Source organism: Clinocottus analis, unplaced genomic scaffold (assembly GCF_023055335.1).
Source record: "Clinocottus analis isolate CAN_PGR_092001 unplaced genomic scaffold, fCliAna1.0.p SCAF_10, whole genome shotgun sequence".
In the NCBI taxonomy this organism is placed as follows: domain Eukaryota; kingdom Metazoa; phylum Chordata; class Actinopteri; order Perciformes; family Cottidae; genus Clinocottus; species Clinocottus analis.
Genome location: NW_027175821.1, coordinates 3198198 through 3210852, shown reverse-complemented (window position 1 = coordinate 3210852; position 12655 = coordinate 3198198). Strand labels below are relative to the sequence as shown.

General features: G+C 50.9%; 3 protein-coding genes across 5 annotated transcripts; 1 reads left to right on the top strand and 2 right to left on the bottom strand.

The window, feature by feature from the left end:
* Window positions 1-131: 131 nt before the first annotated feature.
* On the bottom strand, window positions 132-5406 carry katnb1 (katanin p80 (WD repeat containing) subunit B 1). Of its 3 annotated transcripts, none has more exons than XM_068585815.1 (20): window positions 5302-5406; window positions 4689-4830; window positions 4345-4475; window positions 4143-4260; window positions 3969-4069; window positions 3816-3857; window positions 3633-3716; window positions 3370-3485; window positions 3222-3293; window positions 2973-3123; window positions 2698-2888; window positions 2385-2530; window positions 2161-2211; window positions 1965-2029; window positions 1661-1870; window positions 1427-1573; window positions 1186-1262; window positions 1000-1074; window positions 802-918; window positions 132-669 (listed from the first exon to the last, which is right to left on the bottom strand). In XM_068585815.1, exons 2-20 carry the CDS (start codon window positions 4726-4728, stop codon window positions 528-530), a joined length of 2076 nt encoding a protein of 691 aa, XP_068441916.1. In that variant the 5' UTR covers window positions 4729-4830; window positions 5302-5406; the 3' UTR covers window positions 132-527. The 3 variants fall into 3 exon arrangements, with proteins under 3 accessions (XP_068441916.1, XP_068441907.1, XP_068441923.1); XM_068585806.1 differs by having other exon boundaries at window positions 5252-5351; XM_068585822.1 differs by lacking the exon at window positions 5302-5406 and adding an exon at window positions 5136-5229.
* Window positions 5407-6127: 721 nt separating this feature from the next.
* cog8 (component of oligomeric golgi complex 8) lies at window positions 6128-9113 on the top strand. The gene is made up of 5 exons (XM_068595384.1): window positions 6128-6523; window positions 6888-7095; window positions 7334-8158; window positions 8254-8422; window positions 8636-9113. Exons 1-5 carry the CDS (start codon window positions 6168-6170, stop codon window positions 8872-8874), a joined length of 1797 nt encoding a protein of 598 aa, XP_068451485.1. The 5' UTR covers window positions 6128-6167; the 3' UTR covers window positions 8875-9113.
* Window positions 9043-12563, bottom strand: nob1 (NIN1 (RPN12) binding protein 1 homolog). Its single transcript, XM_068595386.1, has 10 exons — window positions 12474-12563; window positions 11520-11652; window positions 11135-11268; window positions 10911-10982; window positions 10701-10823; window positions 10456-10584; window positions 10086-10310; window positions 9797-9894; window positions 9586-9730; window positions 9043-9477 (listed from the first exon to the last, which is right to left on the bottom strand). Exons 1-10 carry the CDS (start codon window positions 12540-12542, stop codon window positions 9208-9210), a joined length of 1398 nt encoding a protein of 465 aa, XP_068451487.1. The 5' UTR covers window positions 12543-12563; the 3' UTR covers window positions 9043-9207.
* Between the last annotated feature and the right edge of the window lie 92 nt (window positions 12564-12655).

Genomic DNA, 12655 nt, shown 5'->3' with positions numbered 1-12655 from the left:
CATGTACATGAATGAATGTACATAGGTACCTCGTTGTGTACCTGCCGTTTCAATGCCTTGAATCTGCGTCGCTTTGTGTTTATAAATATGAGATGATGAACACATTAAAGTTAAGGACGTGAAGCTTGCTGCTCTTTTATCCCAACGTGGACAACTTTATTTAAATAAACAGTGACAGCACACATTGAGGGCTGAGAAGTAGGAAAGAACCATGAGAACATTTGGACATCAGAAAGATCCATGATGGACTAAATATGGAGATTTGTTTACTAGTCAACAAGCGGAGAACCTTTAAAGAACACCTCCAGTGATGTGGTTCTTCTGAGGCGTGTTCCTTAGAGAACAGGAAGAGGTACATCTTGAAGAACAGTTCTTCAGTGTGTGGGGCTTCTGGAGGCTCTGACCACTTGAAGCTCTAAAAGATCCTGATGTCTGTCAGTCTGTCCTGCTGCAGACCAGCTGGACCTGGATCTAGTATCTGGATCTAGTATCTGGACCTGGATCGAGACCTGGATCTGGTCCTGGTCTCAGAGGGCGTCGTCGAGCGGCGCCATGAGCAGCTGCAGCTCCCTGAAGGCGCTGCCGTGGCGGCCGACCTGCGCCGACTTGTTCTTCACCAGGTTGCTGAGGTTCTGCAGCTGCTGGCAGCACAAGCTGCAGCGCTGGAGCCTGAGGACACATCATCATCATCATCATCATTTTACCATCACCACCACATGAATCAATATGACTATGTTTCCATGAGCAGTGGGTCACATGATGAAGCGGCTAAGAGGTCACATGACTTCCTGTATGACTCACCTCTCCTCTCGGGTGATGTCGACGCCCACAGAGGGCGTGGCCTTCAGAGTGTCAGAGATCAGCCTCCAGAAATGTTTCATGATGAGCTTCAGAGACGTGCAGCCGGTCTGGATGTAGCTACAAACACACACACACAGTTAACATGTGACTTGTCAGACAGAACCACTGGACATACTGAACAGTCTGGGTATTGATCACCTCTCATATCGGCTATGCAGCAGCTGATCGATCTGAGGGAGGACCGTGGTGCACAGATCCAGTTTCCATAGCGACCTGAAACAATTCATATTGTCGAAATGATTATTACAATCAATGTTTGACATCTCGCTGCTGCTTTGACTCCTGCTAAGTATGAATACACAAGTACCCGGCCCAAGTACTCACGGCTGCAGGTTGATGATGTTCAGGATGTCCACCACGATGGAGAGGTCGCTCATGGAGACGGCAGCGTCCAGCGCGGCCTGCGGAGAGAGGAGGGTCATGTGACCTGAGGAGGAGGAGTCACTACGAGACAACGCAGACATGAAGCCACGCCCACAAACCGACCAGACCATGTCCTGTACGGAGGACACTGAACCCTAGAGGACGGTCCTTAGCACTGACCCCTAGAAGACCTCAGACTCACCTTGACGTCCTCTCTGGCCCACACGGACCGGACCGTCTCCAGGTTCTTGTGTCGGCTGCGTAGCATCACACACATGGTGTCATGACCCTTCTTCAGCTGAGACAGAGAGTCTTCATCACCCAGAGGACCTACCCTGCTGCTTGGGGACTGACACACACAGACACACACAGACACACACAGGTTGGTGGATGAATAACTCGTGACAGGAAATAGACAACGCGCTCATGAACTCACCGGCAAGAAGTCGTTGACGTTCAGGCCGATGGGCTCGTTTCTGCAGCTCGGGATGATTTGGGGTTTGGCCTCAGTGACAGGTGGTTGGGGAGGGGCGGGGCTAGATGATCGGGGGGCGGGGCTAGAGGATGGAGGGGGCGGACGCTTTGCACTCGAGACCACTGTAGGCTCCACCCTCTGGACAGGTGTGGAGGAGGCCAGGGGAGGAGCCTAAGACACACACACACACACACACACACACACACGCATGGTCACATGACTATTTAATGTCCCACAGTCACAGACTGATGCTGCATTCACTGACTTGCTGCTTCTCTGGAAGTGCAGATATCATTTCCTTCATCTGACGGCCGATGGCGGATATAGAGTCTGAGGAAGAGGAGGAGAAGATGACAAAAGACTTTACATTGTGTCACATTGCTTTAGGTAGAGAACAGAACCTGAACATGTAGAGAACAGAGAACAGGTTGTCACAGAGCAGATGATGGAGGATGACTCACCGTCTTCTGGAGGAGCAGGAAACGGTTCTGATACTCTGGGAGGAGTTCGAGCTGCAGGAGAGAAGAACACATGAATTCATTCATTCATCGAATGAACATTAATAACTTTGAGCTTTCCCTTCTCAGGTTTCATCTCATGATGAGAACAGAAGGTGATGATGATGGACAGATGAAGGTGATGATGATGAAGGACAGATGAAGGTGTGATGATGATGAAGACGTACAGATGGCGTTCTTGGGCTGGAAGATCTCTTTGAAGTCTTCTGCGTTGTGGATTTCAGCTGACGAGACTTTGTCGTCCGCCTCATCCTCACTGAGGCTCCGCCTCTCTCCTTCGGGGCTCCGCCTCTCAACCTCTGAGCTCTTCACCCTGATGACGACAACCGCTTCATTACTGCATCTTATTGAGGCAAAGAACAGGTTCTACGGGTTCTGCAGGTTCTGCGGCCGGCGAGCGGCTCAGACCAAAGAGTTGCTGTTCCAAAAAGTCGGACATAACGTGTCAGTGCGTCTGTCTGCAGGTCATCGTCTGCCGACCTGTGAGTGCTGCAGGTGGAGGCGGGTCTCTCGTAGCTCTTGCGCAGAGCGGCTCCTTTGGGGTCCCTGGGCTCTGCGAGTGGCCGGAGGTCCTGGACGATGCTCTGGATCACAGAGCCGCCGCTCTTCTTCACCCGCTGCAGATCCACCACGTAGGACGACACGCTGGAGAGCTGGTGAGACACGCCTATCTGCAGAGAGAGCCCAGGTGTTTGATGTGATACATGCGTTTATCATCAACAACAACAACAACAACAACAACAAAAACAACTCACCAGCTGCTGGTTGCACACCGCCAGGTCGGACACCTTCCCCCAGCCCACCGGCACCACGTCGAAGCAGCGGTCGGGCTCCCAGCCAAAGATCCGCAGAGAGTCTGTGGCCCCGCTGTACAGACAGGAGCCGTCAGAGCTGAAAAAAACAGACCTGAACCCACAGGGTCAGAGGTCACAAGGTTAGATGTCACAGGGTCAGAGGTCACAAGAGACAAGAGAGACCGGCTCGCTGTGTGGAAGGAGCTTCACCTGACTGGAGTCGTGTCTCCCTCCAACGAGGCGATCATCCTGAACTTCTCCAGGTCCCACAGCTTGATGCTCCTGCAGAGGAACCACAGCGTCAGAGAGGACAGAGGTGGACCACAGGTGGAGGTGTATCGGTGAGGTGAAGGTGTACCTGTCGGAGCTGCCTGAGGCCAGCAGGTACTCGTTGGGGTGGAACTGGAGGATGTTGACGGCTGCAGCGTGAGCTTTAAACTCCGTGATCATCTTCCCCTGAGTCAGGTCCCACAGCTGAGAAGAGATCAGCGTGAACACGTACAGATCACCACGGTGACACACGTTGGCGTACCTGCTGATCAGAGGCCGAGGCTGCCTGCACACCGGTGGAGTCCAGGTGAGACACTCAAGTGTGGAAGCATCCTCTCACTCTCTGGTTACCTTGACAGTGGAGTCATCACTGGCTGAAGCCAACCACTTCCCATCAGGACTGAAGGCCAGACTCCTCACGGCCTGAGTGTGACCCTGTTGGAACAACCAGGATGTTAACATGTTATAACATGTTACAAGAACCAAGACGTTAACATGTTGTAACCACCAGGTACATGAACACACAGTTCTCACCTTGTACCTGAACACATATCCTTTCCTCCGGACGTCCCACAGCTGACAGAATGAGATCGAGTCCACATGTTCAGATGAGGAGAAATATCTCATTAGTACTCAATATCAATAACACGCACGCATGCGCACACGCACACAAACGCACACACACACCTTGATGTTGGTGTCCATGGAGCTGGAGGCGAGGAAGTCTCCAAATGGGTGGAAGCCCAGACTGGTGATGTTGGCTTTGTGTCCCATCAGAGTCCTTAAAACTGAAAACAAGAAAAACTGTTTTAACTGGACCCCGACTGGACTCCAACTGGACCCACACGCACACACACTCACTCTTGGCAGCCTCCAGGTCCCAAACTCGTATCGATCCAGACTGGGAACCAGCGACGACCTGCTCTTCTGACATGTTGAACTGGACACACTCCACTGGGTTCTTGTGACCAGTCAAACTCTGAGAACACACACACACACACACAGTCAGGCCCTGTAGCAGTGCTGCATCATGGGAGCAGCAGGGTGCAGCAGCAGCTCTCACCATGATGCAGTTGGCCTTGCTGACGGCCCAGATGTTCACCCTGCAGTCATGTCCTCCGGTGGCCAGCAGGCGGCCAGAGCTTTTCCCCAGAGCCAAACAGGACACCGAGCTGGAGTGAGCCTCGAACTCCTCTGTACAGCAAGACAGGAGGACACACACACAGGGACACACTCAAAGAGTTAGTTGGGTCAGAGTTAGAAATGTAACAAGAGAAAGGCTGGCGCCAAATAGAACACATTCAGAGTATCTCAAAGTATTTATTGTGTACAATGTGTGTATTTATATCAGGTGAGGATCACCTGCTGCTCTAGTCTGAAGTGAATCAACATGAAGCTAAAACTCACGCAGTCTCCATGAGATCTTAGTGGTGTTGGCTGCAGCCATACTGGTCCCACTGGGAGGCTGGTCCCACTGGTGCAGTGCAGGTCAATCAGGATCAGAGAGTTCAGACATCAGCTTCTCTTTGACGGTCTAATCTTCCTCCACCTGCAGGGACACGTGACGGGACACTGTGGTAGAGGTACTTGTACTACGACGTACTATAGTGTGGTAGAGGTACTTCTACTACACTGTGGTAGATGTACTTGTACTACAACGTACTACACTGTGGTAGAGGTACTGGTACTACAACATACTAAACAGTGGTAGAGGTACATGTACTACACTGTAGTAGAGGTACTTGTACTACAGTGTGGTAGAGGTACTTGTACTTCGACTACAGTGTGGTAGAGGTAACGTTACTTGTACTATGACAGAACACTGTGTGGTAGAGGTACTTGTACCATGAATACCTGTAACACCTGTAGTTTGAACTAGTGAACCTAACTTTAAACTTTAAGCTAAGTTAACGTTAGCTACGAGCTAGCTATTAGCTGGGCATAGCTGTCTAAGTTAAGCTAACTGCTACCTGAGCGGGTCTGAGCGCGTGTCCGTTAGCTGCGCGTGTCCGTTCCTCACCTGAACGGCGGGACGCTGCTTGTTGACAGTCTGCTGCTCCTCTTCTGCAGCTTAGCAACTGGATGATGAGCCGGACATCACTTCCGGGGACGTCATAACCGGAGCTTCAGACACAACTTTATTGACAACAGGCTCGCTCGACAGAGCAGCGGCAGCAGCAGGGGGCGGAGCTAGAAAACGAAAGTCACAGAACAGTCACTTCCTGTTATTTACCGTCTTTAGGTTACTTTTTAGCGGTTTACAGACCTCGTTCTGATTTATTCACGTGTGTTTGTAAATATATATTTAACTAAATGTGTGTGTATCTGCATCCTTTGTTCTGTGTATGTCTGCCTGTGAAATACACTACTACTGGTTTTGATATGCGTTGTAAATGCACTTTATTATTATCAACCACACATATGTTTAATATGTACTAATACTACATATTAGTAATAACTAATAGTCAACAATCCAGCGTTAAGTATTACAATTTTAATCTAAAAACATATATTGTGTGGTTGATAATACAAAATCTTATTTATACAACACATGGCCATAGCATTAGTAATTTATTTCACACGCAGACATAAAAAGAACAAAAGATGCAGATACACACACTTTTTTTTACATAAATATATATTCATAATTACATAAGAATAAATCCAAACGTGATTTACAATATACATTTTGTACTTTTTACTGTACTACATCTCAGAGGTACGTGTTGTAGTTTTTACTGTACTAGTTAACTTACTACTTTAGTCCCTTAACTTCAGCGACACTGCGCTTGCGCTGTGTTTAGCGGTAAAGCGCATCGCTGCTGGTTCACCAACCAGCAATCACACGAACGAAGAAGAGGAACCCGGAAACGGACCCGGAAGTGTATGTTGTTGTTGTCACAGCGCTCCAACATGACGGCGGTCGACGTGGAGGACGAGAGTATCCTGGCCTCTATCTTTAAGGACAGCTTCCCGGACAGCTGGAGAGACAACCCGGACTTCGCGGGCTACCTGTCCGAGCTCAGCTCCTTTGGGCTGGAGAAGCTGGTCCGGGAGCCGGAGCGGCTGGCGGAGGAGCGGGACCAGGTTCTGCAGCAGACCCGGGAGCTGGCCTTCTCCAACTACCAGACCTTCATCCGCACCGCGGACTGCACCCAGACCATCTACCGGGACTTCAGTCGCGTGGAGGCCAGCGTGTCCCGGCTGCTGGACAAGCTGCCACCCTTCAGGGAGCGATGCAGGTGAGACCAGTTGAACCCAGACCACCAGAGCCCCAGACCACTAGAGGCCACTACTGCTGTCTTTCAGGTAGCGCTGCAGTGGTACTGGTTAGAGGTACTCTAGACCAGGGTTAGGGGGTCAGCGAGCCTTTGCATTTTTTTTCATCCTGTAGTTTTATTTTGAAGGGACTTTTTTATGCAACTGAGTGTCGTTGTTTTGCAGGCTCTGGTTTCAACTTGTTTTGTCCCTTCATGTTTTCAAGTTGGTCAAACCATCCTGATGTGGGGAGACTCTGGGTTTTTAGGATAATTCTCGTTTTGCAGAGAGGTTCTCGTGTTGCAGAGAGGTTCTCAACAGGGACCCTGGTCCCATCTTCTCCTGCAGGGGGTTCTTGAAGGAGGCGGAGCAGATCGGGTGCAGCCGCCGCATGAACAGTCTCACGCTGAGCCGGCACACGGAGATCCTGGAGATCCTGGAGATCCCTCAGCTCATGGACACCTGCGTCCGCAACGCCTACTACGAGGAGGCTCTGGAGCTGGCGGGCTACGCCAAGAGGCTGGAGAGAAAGCACTCGTCTCTGCCCGTCATCCAGGTGAGGCTGGCCTCCAGGTGGGCATGAGTCAGGCTTATTGTGAGGTTAGGCAACATAGCTCATGCTATTACTGTATATTATTATAGAATAATATACAAAGTGTTAAAGTATTATTAAATAATACTATACACAATACTATTGTATTGTGTATAATATACAGTATTATTGTATTATATTATAATATACCGAGTATATTACAGTATATTGTATATTAATATATAATAATGGCGTCCCGCAGGGCATCGTGCGTGAGGTGCGTCAGTCTGCTCAGCTGATGCTGAACCAGCTGCTGCAGCAGCTTCGCAGTAACTCGCAGCTCCCCGCCTGCCTGCGTGTGATTGGCTACCTGCGGAGGATGGACGTGTTCACGGAGGCGGAGCTTAGGGTGAAGTTCCTGCAGGCCCGAGGGTCCTGGCTTCAGTCCATCCTCGCCGCCATCCCCGAGGACGACCCCTACTTCCACATCACCAAAACTATCGAGGCCTGCCGGGTCCACCTGTTCGACATCATCACACAGTACCGCGCCATCTTCTCTGACGAGGACCCGTCGGCGCCCCCGGACCACGGGCAGGCGCCGGTGAACGAGGCCGCCATCTTTCACGGCTGGGTGGTGCAGAAGGTGGCGGAGTTCCTGGAGACGTTAGAGCGGGACCTGCAGCGGGGCGTGGGAGGCCGCCTGGACTCCCTGCTGGGCCAGTGCATGTACTTCGGCCTGTCCTTCAGCCGGGTGGGGGCCGACTTCCGCGGACAGCTGGCGCCGATGTTCCAGCGGGTGGCGTCGGAGACGTTCCGCAGAGCCGTGCGGGACGCGGTGGACAAGTTCCAGGAGGACATGAACGTGTACACGCTCATCGCCCTGCCGTCCGTGCTCGGGGGGACCGTCCCCCACGTGGCCCCCGGCGTCCAGCCTGGGGCCCTGCAGCCCCCCATGGCCCTGCTGGACTTCCAGCCGCTGGCCTGCTTCCTCAACCACATCCTGACGGCCTTCAATGACCTGCGACTGTGCTGCCCCGTGGGCCTGGCGCAGGACGTGGCCTCAGGCCTCCAGGACGCCCTGCAAACGGTAAGCTGTTGGTCTTGTTCCCCAGCTGTTGGTCTTGTTACCCAGGTGTTGGTCGGTGTTGTCCCGCAAGTGACGTGTTGGTCTTGTTCCCCCAGGTGAGCCGTCACATCCTGGCATTCCACCGGGCCGAGCAGGCGGCCTTCAGCGACCGAGAGCAGCAGCTGTTCGTCCTCTTCCTCACGTCATACGCTGAAGAGCTGCTGCCCTTCCTCACGCGCTGCCTTAGGCTGCTGTTCCCCCCAGAGCAGCTTGCCTTGCTGCTGGGTGAGAAGTCACACACTCTGATACACACACACACACACTCTGATACACATATATGCACACCTGCGTATTATTAAATAATGTTTAATTTTTATTAGTAAGTCATGTGTAATATTCATTTTTAACGGCAGGGAAGTTGTAGGTCTGCTATGGGGTTCTTCTCTAGGGAGGGCCAGCCTTGGGGGTCTTCTCTGAACCTGATCTTTGTCTCTGCAGGAGTCCCTCCCACTCAGCTGCACCGGTTCGGGGGTCTGGGCTGCCTGGACCTCGCCCTGGTCCTCCAGCCTCTGGACTTCCTGCTCCCTCAGAGAGAGACGGAGATCCACATCAGCTCCCAACTGAGCACAGAGACCCAGATCCCAGACCCGGACCTTGGGCTGAAGTCAGAACCGCTCCACCCGGGCTCTGAACCAGAAGAAGAGCCGAGTGCGGGTGGAGACTTCTCTCTGGAGTGATGGAGCGTTACTGTAAACTAAACTATTTTATTTTTTAAAGATTTCATGAACAATCAGTAATAAAGTGTTGCGTCACAAACAGTTTGTTCTTCAAATGATTAAAGATCATACGTGTAAAGGTCATATGTGTCTTTAAGTCATGAGATCATATTTAATAAAGAAGAGAAGTCTTGAGATCATATTTATTAGAGTAGAATTGATACATGAACCTTATTAACATAAAGACTTTTCTATTTAAACGACTTGTAGTTTCTTCAGGACTCTTGTTTGGATGTCGACGTAGTACCGGAGGGAACCCCCTCGACTCCAGGAGTCAAAATGTCCACCAGCTCCTCACTTCTTCTTCATGAATTTCTTGTGGGCGGAGTTAGGGTTGTTACGCCTCCTTCCGCCGCCCCCCCGGCCGTCTTTGATCTGCAGGTTGGCCGCTCGGCTGTATACGTCGTTCTGGCAGAACGGCGACGCCCCGGCTGGGTAGTCCGGGTCCAGGACGTCGGTCTTCTGCCGGGCTTTACGGGAAAGCCTCTGCTGGGGGAAGCTCTGGTCCTCTACCAGATGGGGGTTGTTGCTGTGCTTCCCTCCCCGAGGCAGCGGCAGCGAGTGCTGCAACACACCACAAGGTTATCACTCTCAGAACCCACAAGTAGAGAACAAGTAGTCCTGCTCTCAGAACCTCTTCAGGGAACAAGTAGTCCTGCTAGTGTATCTCACCCGCAGGCCTCTGGGGTTCAGGACCTTGGGGTTCTTGGAGAAGTGCATCCGAGTGCTGCCGTCCTGGCCCAGCGTCACGGACAGCTTCTTCAGCGTGGGGTTCCCGCAGTGAGGACAAAAGACTTTGCTCATGATGCTGGTCGTTCTGGAAGGGAGAGCACACTCAGACCTGTCCTCTGGGTTCAGGGTCTGGTCTCAAAAGGAGTCTCACCTGAAGCAGGCGTGGCATCTCAGGATGTAGTTCCTGGCCTGCTTGATCAGCATCCCGTTGACCGACAGCACGTGAAGGCCGATCTGAATGAGGACGTTCTGGAGCGACAGGAGATCGATCAATAACCTGAAGATGTTATGGAGCTTTCAGAAGCCCATGTGACGTATAACACGTTTTAATAGAATCAGTAACTGTCAAAAAAAAAAATTTATACAATAAAGACATCTACTCCACCATGAAGGAACCCTCAAAACAGAACCTCAGGTGACCCGACAGCTTTGCGTGTTACCTGCATGGCGAAGTCGGTGGTCAGACATCCAACTGTGACATCAGCCGGAGCCGTCCAATCAGCAGAGTCCATCTTCACCTGTTGGATGTTACTGGGAGTGATCCATCCTCCATCTCCATCCTCCTCTTCCTGCTCAGGCTCGTTCTCTTTGTCTTCGTCCGATTGGTCCTCTGTCTGCAGAGGCGTGTCCAACCTGCTCTCTGATGTGGGGGCGTCGTCCACTTTCTACAGACCAAAACATTTTATTAATGTGTTAATAAACATGTTATTAACATGATAATAATCAAATAAGTTAATAAGCGTGCTAATAAGCGTGTTGAGAAGCGTTCCCTTTGGCTGCAGCTGCAGAGGAAGGTCTTCTGAAACTCACCAGCAGCTCCAGCAGACAGTCGATGGACGCCAGCGGTTCTCTCCAGAACTGGAAGCTGTTGAACTCGTCACCAGCAGCTGGAGACGTCTGGTTCTGGTGGACCTCCGGTTCTGAAACCTCCACAGGATCCTGGAGGGGTCAACGAGTGAACATGACTAAGGCTCTATCGGCTTATACGAGTCCTCAGAGACCCGTAGAGGACTCGAGAGGTCTCTAAAGGTCTTAGCGGACTCAAGAGGACTCACCAGGAGCTCCAGCAGCTTGCTGTCGATGGATGGCAGCGGTTCTCTCCAGAACTGGAAGCTATTGAACTCGTCCCCGCCGGACAACGTCTCTGTCTGTTGGACGCTCACACCGTCCACACGTTTCTGAAGAAAGAAAAAACGGAAGAACTAAGCAGCTGTTTCTTTACACTTTATCTTGATGGAGAACCACTTGAACACAAGGGCCCCGACCTTGGAGGGGAAGTGGAACCCTGCTACGTTAACGGGAGTCTCCGGGTGGCGCTGCGTGCTGTGGACGTCCACCTGAAACACAAAGGAACACCAGCTGAACCACGTAATACGTTCCGCATTTAGCTTAGCAAGGTGCCATGAGGGAGAACCATGTGAGGAAGGTTCTGGCCTCCTCATCGAGCCACACACATCTGCAGTCTACTTCTACAGACTATAAACGGTACCTTGACCTCTGGCTCCTTCTTCAGGTGCTGGGAGCCCACGTGCTCCAGCTCCAGCTGGTAGGTCAGAGCCAGGACTTTGATGTCTGTGGCCGACAGACTCGGGTAGTCGCCGGTCTTCTTGGAGAACTCTGTGACTGAGACAAGATACACCAGACCGCAGGACGTGTTAGGGTTTAGTTTACCCAGTCGGATGTGTTCAGGTTTAGTTTACCCAGTCGGATGTGTTCAGGTTTGGTTTACCCAGTCGGATGTGTTCAGGTTTACCCAGTCGGATGTGTTTAGGTTTAGTTTACCCAGTCAGATTTGTTCAGGTTTAGTTTACCTAGTCGGATTTGTTCAGGTTTAGTTTACCCAGTTGGATGTGTTCAGGTTAAGATTAGTTTACCCAGTCGGATGTGTTCAGGATGTGGCTCCTTAAAGGTCAGCTGGTACGGCAGGAAGGCCAGACTCTTCCTGGTGGGTTTGTCTCTGATCTCGTTTACCACATCTCTTAGTGTGTAGATGTTGCTGCCAATATCCTGCAACACAAACCAATAGACCGACCTGTTGAAAGAGATCCAGACTCGATCGTCACACTCTGCATGCGGTCATACAAAAACCTGACCTTAATGGAGTCTGATGAGATTAGGAGGTACGAATGTTCTAAAAGAAATGGGCACTTTAATGCTACAAGGTGTCTTAATATGTCCAATTTCATCACATCAGAGCTGAACTGGATGACAAACTTTGTGGTGTTCCCCAAGGTTCAATACTGGGGCCTCTTCTGTTCAATGTCTACATGCTACACAAGTTCACTGGCCCAGATCATGGAAAAGCATATAACCCCTTAAAAAGGACTGGGTTAACACAACTATATCACCAGAGGACCATAGACCTAAAGGGTGACCATAGACCTAAAGGGTGACAATAGACCTAAAGGGTGACCATAGACCTAAAGGGTGACCATAGACCTAAAGGGTGACAATAGACCGGATCACAGACCCAAAGGGTGAAGCATCCTAACCGGAAGTGACGCGTTAGGAGGTAAAAGCGAAAAGCAGCCTTTTCAGAGTGAGTAAAGAACTGATCACCATGGCAACGCCCTTCTTTTTCCGCAGCAGCGAATGAACATAAAAAATGAATAAATATGTTAAAAATTATATTTATATAATACCGAGTACATACAACAGCGAGGGCTTTTAAACACACGTGTGTATTGTTTGTATTTGTACATTGGGTATTAAAAAGACGTAGACAGTGTCCTCGTAGAGGGAATATATATAAAGGTCTCTCAGGTACTGGGACGTCACAGACTGACGTCACAGACCGACGTCCTTATTAATGATAGTCATAAACTCACCTGCAGCGGAGCTTTCTTTAAAAACGCTCCAGCGTCAGCAACAACATGCGCCACCAGGGTAGCCGCCATTTTGGATATGTTACCGGAAACTAGGCCGACCAATCAGAAGAGTCGAAAGAGTCTCGTGACAAAGAGATTGCGGTGCCTTTAGAAACTCCTCACTGCGTATGTAAAGATGAGCT

Coding starts and splice junctions, on each gene's coding strand:
- katnb1 (XM_068585815.1), bottom strand. CDS start 4,728: ATGGCTGCAGCCAACACCACTAAGATCTCATGGAGACTGC. Junction 4,070..4,142: donor GGACCTGGAGGCTGCCAAGA/GTGAGTGTGTGT, acceptor TCTTGTTTTCAG/TTTTAAGGACTCTGATGGGA. Junction 1,871..1,964: donor CACTTCCAGAGAAGCAGCAA/GTCAGTGAATGC, acceptor TGTGTGTCTTAG/GCTCCTCCCCTGGCCTCCTC.
- cog8 (XM_068595384.1), top strand. CDS start 6,168: ATGTTGTTGTTGTCACAGCGCTCCAACATGACGGCGGTCGACGTGGAG. Junction 8,159..8,253: donor TCCAGGACGCCCTGCAAACG/GTAAGCTGTTGG, acceptor TTGTTCCCCCAG/GTGAGCCGTCACATCCTGGC. Junction 8,423..8,635: donor GCAGCTTGCCTTGCTGCTGG/GTGAGAAGTCAC, acceptor TTGTCTCTGCAG/GAGTCCCTCCCACTCAGCTG.
- nob1 (XM_068595386.1), bottom strand. CDS start 12,542: ATGGCGGCTACCCTGGTGGCGCATGTTGTTGCTGACGCTGGAGCGTTT. Junction 10,585..10,700: donor GCAAGCTGCTGGAGCTCCTG/GTGAGTCCTCTT, acceptor TGACCCCTCCAG/GATCCTGTGGAGGTTTCAGA. Junction 9,478..9,585: donor TGAACCCCAGAGGCCTGCGG/GTGAGATACACT, acceptor GGTGTGTTGCAG/CACTCGCTGCCGCTGCCTCG.